This window comes from Meleagris gallopavo, chromosome 5, assembly GCF_000146605.3.
Source record: "Meleagris gallopavo isolate NT-WF06-2002-E0010 breed Aviagen turkey brand Nicholas breeding stock chromosome 5, Turkey_5.1, whole genome shotgun sequence".
Classification (NCBI taxonomy): Eukaryota; Metazoa; Chordata; class Aves; order Galliformes; family Phasianidae; genus Meleagris; species Meleagris gallopavo.
The window spans coordinates 36,909,151-36,919,801 of record NC_015015.2 but is presented as its reverse complement, the minus strand read 5'-3'; the positions used below and the strand labels follow the sequence as shown (position 1 = coordinate 36,919,801).

At 47.8% G+C, this 10,651-nt stretch overlaps 1 protein-coding gene across 1 annotated transcript in view; it reads right to left on the bottom strand.

The window, feature by feature from the left end:
- Positions 1 to 406: 406 nt before the first annotated feature.
- Positions 407 to 10,651, bottom strand: part of VSX2 (visual system homeobox 2) — an 18,223-nt gene continuing 7,978 nt past the window's right edge. Inside the window, exons 4-5 of the mRNA XM_031553774.1 lie at positions 2,545 to 2,725; positions 407 to 1,899 (exon numbers count right to left, since the gene is read on the bottom strand). Coding sequence (XP_031409634.1) covers positions 1,583 to 1,899; positions 2,545 to 2,725 — 498 coding nt within the window. The 3' untranslated portion in view covers positions 407 to 1,582. The remainder of the gene's footprint in view (positions 1,900 to 2,544; positions 2,726 to 10,651) is intronic.

The window sequence follows — 10,651 nt, the reverse complement described above, 5'->3', positions numbered from 1 at the left end:
TGCTCGGGCTGCCCCTGGAAACAGGTGACGGGCCAGGCTGCCCCAGATGCTTCTCAGGTTTATCTCCTGCAGCTGTCACCTGGATGAGATACCCCATCCATCTCCTGCTGGGCACACACCCTTTCTCCACGAAGCTGGGCTGGGCTCTCCATCTCTTCTAAATGCATTAGAACAGCTTGTAGCAAAACTAATCGAGGTCTTGGTGGAGCAGGAGGCAGGCTTGGGTGAAATACTGCAGCCCATCTCCTCACTCTGAGATCCCCAGCACCTGTGTAGTGGAGCGAAGCTGCTCCTGCCTCATTACAGCTTTCTTCTGCCCTTCTTTCCTTTGGGTCCAGAACCTCTCTGTGCTGCTTGGAGCTCACTGAAGTATTTCTGGGTAAGGTCTGAAACCTCACCCCTCTCAGCTCTGGCTGAATTCATTTTCCTTGAAAAAGAGACCAGACTCACACACCGTATTCCAGTTTAGTTTTATTCTTGTACATATCTTTACAGAAAATGGCACATAAATCACAGGTTCTGAATGACTAGAAGTTATTACAGCTCCATATCTCAAACACCTCAATACTGAATTCTTTTCTCACTGTATGTACATTATTTACACACCATGGGCTATAATCTAACACGTCAAACAAACGGGGGACAAAGACAGATGGGGCTGGATGGAAGGGGTTAATTCTGACAGAATTAAAACAGCAGCTCTGGGGAGAGGTGCCTGACTGGGACAGAAGGGTGATATCAGCACAGGATGCTGTGAAGAATAGTGGGTTTGGCTGCATGGGTCTGCGTGCACATGTGGGGTCAGTGAGGAGACTTATGTACACATTACAGTGTGTGCCAGGGCTGCGTCTGCATGGCTGTCATTCCCTTCAGGGCTCAGAAGAGAGCGGGACAAATTTACTTCAATAAATACCTTGGGAAAATGTCTTGTCTGAGAGGGCTTAGCTGTGCGTGGCACTGGCCTCCGAGTGCGTGTGGGGAAGATGACAGTGTAGGCTGGGGTCACTGGAGGCGTGAGCTGGGAATGAGGCATGGTGTCTGCAAGCTAAACCTGCATTTCCTCACATAATGGAGGCAGAAATCAGCCCCTCCAAACCTGCAGCCCTGTCCCAGCAGCTATCAGTGCTGAGCTGGGAGAGCCGTATAGCAGAGGCTCAGCATTTCACACACACAGGGCCATGGACTTATCATACCAGGGGCAGTGGGGTCCCCTGGGGTGTGGAACGCAGCGGAATGCAATGTGAGGTGAAGGGGAACTGGGCTTCACTGGCCTGGAGGGGGCTGGATGGGGCCTTACGCTAGACCCAGACCCACAACCAGAGGGACCTGGAGCTGCAACCTGCCCTGGGGTGGCGATGGAGATGGGAATGGGCCGGGGAAAGGAAACCCCTAGGAGTGGAGGAGTGAAGGATAGGGCTGTGCATCAGGGGAGCAGGCTGGGGGCACCCCTGGGTAGCCCCACATGAAGAAACCAGGGTCCCACACCCTGGGTGAGTGCAGCCAGGAGGCCTGGCCATCAGAGGGGGCTGTGACCCCCAGAGGGCACAGTATCTGTCAGGGCTGGCTTCCGCAGCCTGTTTCCCTAGATCAGCTTCTCCTCCTTCTGTGATGCACTGGACTTCTCGGTCTGCCTCTCATCCTCTGCCACCTCCTCCCCTTTCTCCAGCTTCCTCGGGGTGTCCCCCGCAATGGTCCCCAGGACTTTGGTGCTGTGCTCCTGAGCTTTGGCCCTGAGGGCAGCAATGCTGTTTTCTCTCAGTTCCTCCTGGGAAATGGCGGTTTTGGGATCCGAGCCCCTCTCTTCCTTGTCACCCTTGTCAAGCTTGGGCAGGGCCTGGCGCTCCACCTCCGTCTTCCTCCCCGCCTCAGCCGCTGCTTCCAGAGACTTTTTGTGCATCCCTAAAAAGAATTGTTGGTATTCGGGTTTAGAAAAGCGCCTGGGCATGGGAAAGCCATCTTGAACTGAAAACAGCAAAGATAAAGAGAGGCCAGAATTAAGGAAAAGCAGAAACCCTTGCTTCAAACAGCAGTCATGGCTCGCCAGGCACTCTGGCCGCGCGCAAGTGCAGCCCTGGCTCAGTCGGGATGAGGGTCTTAGACACGAGGCCTGGGTCCCTGGGGTCATTTGCTATTTGGATCAGGGGAGGTTTCCCTGCCTTTCCCTATCAGTTCCTCATACAACCCACCCTTGCCTCCTCAGATTCATGCAGACAGAAGGACAGCCCACTGATATGATGCCCACAATCAGTTTTGGGACAAAACCAGCTTGGAAGTTCAGAAAGCAGGAAACAAAGAGCAGGAGAACATTAGGGTAACCACTACATCCACTATCCCTCCTCCACAGCAAACAAAGCAAAACAGGGCAGCAGTCCAGCTTTGTTGGATGCCCAGAGGAAGGGAAGTGGGATGAGTGCAAGAGAGTCTTGGCACTCTGTACAACTTTGCAGGGATCCTGAGCAAGCTGGAGTTCCATCAAGTTTTCTCCTCACACCCCTCTTCATCCTGACCTCCTTGCCACCCCTGTGAGGCTAGTTGCTCTCTTACCCAGGAGCCATGGGGCACAGGATTCCATGATGCCGTCCTTGGCTGACTTGAGGATGGACTCAGGCAGTGGGATGGAATGACGCACCATGGCTCCATAGAGTCCGTACTCGGCCATCACGCTGCTCCGGCCCCAGCACTTCTCTCGCTTCCGCCACTTAGCCCGGCGATTCTGGAACCAGACCTGGAGTGGAGGATAGAGAGAGATGTGAGCATCAAGGGCAGGAGATGTGATGTCCCATCCCCGCACACGTGTGCTTGTGCAAGAGGATGAAGATAGGCACGTGTACATCTTCCCAAGAGCCTCATACAACAGCCGCTGGGTATTTCTCTCCCTCCTCCTTGCAGGAACAACAAGGGCCAAGCATGAGAGCAGGTCCCATCCCTCTCTGCAGGATGTAATTAATTTGCCATTGCACTGTCTTTTTTCCAGCAGAGTTTGGCTCTCGTGTCTGGGATTTGCTTTCATTATTTACTGGGCGCCTGAGCTGCAGCAAGGGGCTGTGTGCTGCGGTGCCACAGAGACAGCAGAGCTGGGGGAGATGCTCTGGATAGGCAGGAGAAGGGGGAGCTGATCTGTGTCGCTTGCCTTGAATTCCCTGTTTGAAAAGACCCACATCTTCTCAGAAAATTGGCAGAATAATCTCCGAGCTGTGACCTGGGGGGCAGCAAGCAGAGACGCGGGCGGAGGCAGGGGTGGCTCGCAGAAATCTATTAGTGCTCGCTCTCCGATTTCCATCCCTCTTGTCTTGCCTGCCCTCCTCCCTCCCCACAACCCCTCCCTTCCCGCAGAGCGGAGGCATCAGCTTTAGATGAAAAATTGCTCGAGGTCTATTCAGAAGGAGGCAAAGGAAGAGTCAGCCCCAGGGGCAGCCCAGGCCTGATTGAAAAATAAGTTAATTTCAGTTTGAATCGATGGGCCTCAGGCACTGAAATATCACGGGAAATTAAAGCAGCAGGTCCCTGGGGAACCACGCCATTGACCTGCACTAATTAATGCCATGGAGTTACCAGTCGCCTCTCCAAAAGGCAGCCCATCCCTCCCTGTGGACACCCCAAACACCTCCTCATTTAACTAATTAGACTCACAGAAAATTGGGTGTTAATTTGTTTAGGATTTTTTTTTCCTCCTATTTTTTCCCTCCCTTTCCCGGAAAGTACGTGGCAGAATGGAAATGAATGGCGGGGTCTCGCTGGCAGATGGATGCTCGGGGTCACTCCGCAATCTTCTCCGACTTGATTGCTTGATTAGGTCGTTAGCACATTAAAAAAAAAAATTGCTTGCCGTCTGGCGCTGGCCTGATGAGTGGGATGAGGCGGGAATCGCCTGGGTAATTTATCTTTTTATACTGCAAAGAATTTGATTTCAATCTGCAGATATATGGAGGTGCCTTTGACACCTGTTTAACATTACAGAGCTGACAGCTTAACCCTCTGTTGCCTCAGCTGTGGGGGAGCATGGGCTGCAGGGGAGAGTACAGAGGGCTCTGAGACCCCCGGCCCGTGGGGACAGTGAGACCTATGTCTGGATGCAGCCTTGCCAGGCCCCTTCAGAGCACAGTGAGCTCACCTCTTTCACCTGCCTGCCCAGAAGAGACGGCACAGCATCCTCTGCAGGGATGGAGGACATGGGCTTGGCAGCTGTGATCCCAGGATCCCAGTTTCTCCTGGCGAAGACCCCCTGTGCCCAGCAGAGGGGTTGTTACAACCACGATGCTTCCTGAAGCATGACAAGCCAGCATCTCCTCTGCAAAATCCAGAGGACAGCAACAGCACCTGCCAATCTGCCTTGGTCTGGAGCTGAAGTGACACCTCTCCATGTACCCAAAACGGCTTGCACAAATGTTCACTGGTATTTTCAGCCAAGCACAGTTTTCTTTTTTTTTTTCCAACAGGTACCAAGTGGGCAACTTTTAAAAATCTCTTCAATTCTTATCCTCAGGTGCTTCCCCACTGAGGCTTTCACCACCTGTCTCTTTTCCCTTCTTCCTGCCTTGTTTCCCCAAACTTCTCACCCCATGCTCCCCAGGCTCTCCATGCTCCATGGCCAGGTCTCAGTCCTGCCACAGCAGTTGTCTCTCTTAGTGCTGCCCCAAAACCCGCAGCAACAGAACATCTATTTTCCTCCAGCATGAGCAAAGAAATGCAGGAGGCAGCCCAGGTTTTGCCACAGGCAGACCAATTTTGACTGGCGCTGGTGGAAAATTTTCTGACAAAATGCTGATTCAGTTGTACATAAATGCTGCGTCCAGTCAGTGGAAGCATAATCAAAATTATCTATGGGTTTTTTCTCAATTTTGTATTTTAATCTCGTCCATGTAACAAGCAAAATCTACGCTACAATGCCAAATGGGCAAATCAAAATGACATCAACAGCCTTGTCAGATCATTAGATTTCCCAAATGAATTTTTGAAATTTGATGGGAATTTCCTCATGGTTTTGAAGTGGGAAAAAAGAAACATTGAAATGGCAGAATTTCTAGCAGGAGGGGCTGTCCATCTTGTTTTGACACCAAGACTTTAACCTCAGATAGGATCTCAAGTGAAACTAATGGTGCTCAATGTCAAATATTCCAAGGCCAGGACCCAGCCCAGCTCCTCTACCACCACCCCATCCCACACATCATGGTGAGATAAGCTCCAGTACGGCACCTGCAGACTCAATGCAACACCAATGTGGATGGGCAATGTTATTCTCTAAGGCCCAATCTTGTGATTTTGCTCTCAGTCATACAGCTCCATAGTTAAGACTTCCTTCTCAGGATCTCTTGACACGTTACCAAAATTTTCCTATGCCTCCATTCTGAGCAGAACTGTGCAACAGGTTTACTAATGCTGAGGTACTTAAAGTGGTGTTGGTGCGTCAGCCACAACTTCTGAAAATGCATTTGTAGGTAGGTAGACTGTAGGTATCCCACTTTTCCTTCCTGTATAGTTTGTTTTCAATTTACTTGAAATTTTGGCATTTTGTCTTCTTTGGCTGAAGTTGTTTTTACTTTCAGATGTTTGTTCTACAACTTCCTCTGACTTCATAAAATTTGGTTCTGCTTCAAGTAATGTTAACTCTGTCTACATTTGGACTTGTCCCTTCCCACCCTGTGTGTTCAGCTTTGTGAAATGCTGTATTTACCCCTGCAGCTTGCCTCTCACTTGCTTTCCTCTGGTTCTCCATGACACAGCATTGGGTATGCTGAAAGGATTGGGTTTGTACTTCCACACTTCATGACCCAACACACATTATTAATTTCAGACTGTGTTTACTGAAGCATATCTGATGTTTTTGCAAAGCTATCGCAATCTGGTGGGCAAAGGCATTTTTTGGACCAACAGTCTACCACTTAAGATAATTTGCATCCTATTAATTTCACCTCTGTGAAAGAGGGGATGCTTGTTCCAGAAGTCCTATCCTCAGAAACAGGATAACATTGAAGTAGGTAAATCTGTCTTGCTATTCTTTGGTTTCTTGGCAGTGACCAGAATACCTAAGAACCAACTTCTTTAAAGACACTTTTAAGCACAGATCTGAATAAGGAGAGATATTTCAGATACAAGGAGTAAAAATTTCTTGAATTAGAAAAGGATGTGAGAAGTACTTCATGACGTTGTAGGGTAGGGATGAACGCTAGAGGGAGTGACTGAGCAGAGACAGCATTAGGCGAGGCGCAGAAGGAAGGGAAAGCTGACCGGGCTCTGAGGGATGGATGCCTCTTTATCTCATCGTAGGCACACATGAAGACCCCCCTGTCCCCGTCTCCTGGCACACCGGAGAAATTCATCTATCTGTATTGGCCAAAACCACCTTCTCCATACCCTTTCCCAAGAGCAGGAAAGAGGAAACAGTGCAGCAGGAGGTGAGATTTGGTATGTCAAAAGAAAACGTTCTGTGAAACATTTGTTAGGAAAGACTCGGTCACTCCAGCCTGAAGGAGCTCATCTTCCAACTCTCTTTAGAAAAGGGTCTGGCGCTGCTTCCTGCCTGACCTTCATCAGGTAGGAAAGGGGAGTGTTTCAGTGATGCACTGGGATATTTCCAAGGCGTAATGCTCATGAAACTTGTACCTCTGCTGACGACTATCAGCAGTATAGCTGTTCCTGTCCCATTACTCTGACAGCATCCCAGATTTCATGTTTTCTTAACCACAGGACACATTAGCTTCAAATCCAGCCATGTGAGCACACTAGCTGCAGCAAATGCCAGCACCTCCAGCATCAACTCCTGAGTGCTTGTTCCACATGCCTGTCTTTCTCAGACCCCTACCAAAACCAGCAGTACTGGAAAGTGTTACAAATGTGAATATTTCTAATCCTACCATCATCTAATTTTCATCCTCAGTGCCCACTACCCCAGGCAGTCAAATCATAGGCACCGTGCACTGCATTGCAGGGTCACAGCACTTTAGAGCAAAAACTGGCAAGGTTATTCTTGCCAGGTTCCTCTGAAGCACAAATGATGGCTGATACTCCTTTGTATTATTGATAGTGCAGAAGAGCAAATTGTAGTAGGAGGAATCTCTCATTTCGCAAAGGGACATGAGACTCAATGTGTCCTTGTTAACCACATTCATCATATTAGTTTGTTTACCTAATCAGCTTCTGAAACACTGTCTGCTAAAGAGAGGAATCTGCTTGAGAGTAGACATGAGCCAGGAATCTTAATCAGCAAAGGGATTGTTCAAGGCATCTAGGGTGTTACTGTGTCCTGTTTCAGTGAGCACAATCTAAGACTTTTGTTGGTTACAGTAATTTTCTTGGCTTCTATTTTCGAAGCTGAGAGGGGCTGTGCTCTGTCTTTCTAACAAACAGTTATATTCCCTGCCCAAGCAGTCCTCGTGCCTTAAGGAAAAACACCAAAATAGCTAATGGTGAATTTTTCTTCACCATATCTTACATAGTGTCTTCGGCACAGTATTTCACCAGCGTTCTTTCGTGTTATGGGCATTGTTGATTGAGCACGAGATGGTCTCAGCCCGAAGCAGCACACACTGGAATGTCCACTAGATGGCCACAAGTAAATGTATGTACACGTGCACAGACAAACAGATGCAGACATACTGACACACCAGCATGTGCCTTTGCCAGGTCATGGGGAGCTGCTGCATACAGCTGTTGGACAATCAGAAACTAAGGAAAAGAACAAAATCCCAATACCGTTGAGGAGAGAATCTTCACTGCTCGTGGGCTGCCAGCCATCTTACACTGTCTATTCTCTGATAAAAAACCCATGGCTCTGATCTTCAGCTAAGGGAGACAAGCTATCGCTCTGCATGATTCCTGCAAAGAAGCCATCTTTGACACTGAGCTTTTGGAGTGAGGATACAGCTCAAGGTCCCTATCCTTCCACACCAAAAAACCCAGAAAGCTTTCTGGACTTCTGTGACATTGCCTTTGCTTATAATCCACTGTCATAGTGCCACCCACGGTCACGGTCCTATCTTCTCAGCACGCAGTTCTCCCTGACAACAATGCATCTCCCTGTTTTCTTCTTCTCCAGTACAAGCCTCTAACTGAGAGTAGACAATTAAACCTCCAGTGAAAAATACAATGACATCGTCACCCCTATGCTGGACAGGGCCAGTGCTCTGGCTGGGTACAGTTATGGGGCTGTTCTTCACGCTGCTCACTTCCTCAGTCTTTCCCAGAGCATCCCCCCGTTCACACTGATGGGACCTGGGGGTTTGTAGTGCATTGTCACAGCAGTGTAATGTCTGATCGGGTACTGAGACTTCCCCAGATCCCTGCCTGCAGCAACCACCCCAGGAAAGCTTCCAGTCAACTGACTGCTAGGGAAAACTGCAGTGCTTGCATAAGCCTGGCAACACTTTATTGGTATCTTTTCAAATGTAACGTCAAAATTATTGGCACTGTTTATGGTGACATCACTTTCTACGGCTGGCATAAAATGGGTATGAAGTTAAATGAGAGCAGTAAAGGTTGCACATGGCCTGCATGGCTGATCACGGGGTTATCATTCCTTTACTTACTAACACTAGGAAAGAGCTTTCTGAGCTCATATTAGAAGGAGCAATTCCCTTATATGGCATGGGAAGAATCCTTCTTGCTAGTAGCTGGAGTTGTGGCTGACCACTCGGCTAACAGATCCAACCAGATGTGCTATGATAAGCTGTAAATCAGTACTCACCTCTTGCAAGCAAAGATACAGTGGTTTATCCAAATTCAAGTATCCTCTAAGCCAAACTAGCACAAGACACACTTTGAATATGGGTCAACACAATACCTAGCAAAAGTATGTCTGACAATATCATGCTGCAGCTCTTGAAGGCCATGTGTGCCCTGAATCCCATGCAACAGCAGCAAATGTGCAAATACAACTATTTTTTGCATTCTATCTGACTTACGCAGACAAAATTGTAAATATCTCATCTCACCTAGGTCCCAGTGCATTTTCCAACTGCTAGGACCCTAATCCTTCTCTGCCTAGCATCCCTCTATCACTGGCAAAGAGTCAAAGATAAGAAGTCAGTGATAAATGAGGGAAAGTAAGGAGACAAAATTCCTCTTGGCCAGAGAACATTTTAAATTACACCCCCAGTTCAAACGTAGGGTTTTCACCTGGCCTTGCCATCCTCATCAACCTAGGGAGACATTTGTCATTAACACAAAGGATGACACTGCACAGAGCATGCATCCTACAGGTGCTCACAATGCTGACAGTAAAACTGGCCTCCATTAACCAAGCTGGTATCCTGCCTCATTTCCCTCATTTTCTCATACTAAAATTGCTCTGTACCTCTTCTGAAACAGAAAAAACGTTGGTCTTTGTAAACATCCATATGCAATGAACTCTGTGAACACAACCTCTGCTGTGTTACATGTACTTGTGCACGTAAGTGCAGTTCTATTAGAAATATTTATGTTGAAGTCTCCACCAGCTAAGAGGCAACCTGTGCGCCAAATCTCACTCAGGACTATCAGCCATCTCACTCAGGCAGATGCATGGTAAGGATGGTATTCACAACTCCTTGCCTTGCACAATAAGCAATCTTTCAGTAGGGTCTCTTGAATCCAGGGAATAAGGGGGATCACCGGAGTCAAAGATCAGGCCAGAACAGGAGTCTGTCTCTTGACCATCACCCAGGAGGTCAGATACTCATCATGTATGTTTACATGGTCAAGTTGGCTTGGTCCTTCCAAGGAGCTGTTTCCCTACCAGCAACATTGCACACACATTTACTCAGCTCAGCCTCCCTCTGGGTGAGCCAAGCTTAAGTTATTGAGATCTATCAGGGTAAACGATAAGCACTATACAATAAACAAACAAAAAAAACCCACATACACACACAAAAAACCATTAAGAAATAAGGAGAAAAGTAAGTTAACTCCCCCTCCAAAGCACCTAAGTTATTGAATCGTTTTAAAAAAAAAATCTGCATTCAAACTCAGGAAGGGAGGAAAAATTTGTAATAAAAGGTCATTAAGAGAAAACCTGAACACAACCACCAGGTGGTCTCTCTGCCAGGCACCCAAAGGTTAGAGGGGAATTCACTATTGAACAATTGAAGTGACTAATGAACAATAGTGCCTCAGCTAATTCAGAGATCTGTTAAGAAAACAGTGGGATAAACATGGGGAAGAGATCCTGAATAGTTATAGTGTGGCACTGACTCTGCAGAGCCATTGCTCCCTCATTCTCCTGTCTGTGATGGAGAAAGGCCCTGCCAAGGCCTTCGCAGCAATGGCCTATGGTATGTTTTGTTGGTAGCTGTCTTCCCTCTCACAGAGAAAAGAAGTGTCCCAATACTTAAAGGTGCCTGACCTTAGGTATGGGCTCTCCAAACCATAGAGAAAGCACTGCCCCATTTCCTTCTTTCTACTATGGAGGAGCACACAAAAATCATGCTATCCCCTATGCTGTGACAGTTGCAAACATCTTGCAGGGGGCAGAGCAGAAGGTAGAAGACTAAGACGTCCAAGGTTGGCTTGTTTAAATTTCTGTCCCATTTAGAAATCTGGTCTGTAACCAACGGAACTCGGGGATGGAATGCAGATGGATAAAGTGGCACCTGGAAATACAGAGATACATACCTCTATACCTCCATCACTGCTCAAAAACAACAAACAAAAAGTACATACAAAAAATACAAACCAAACC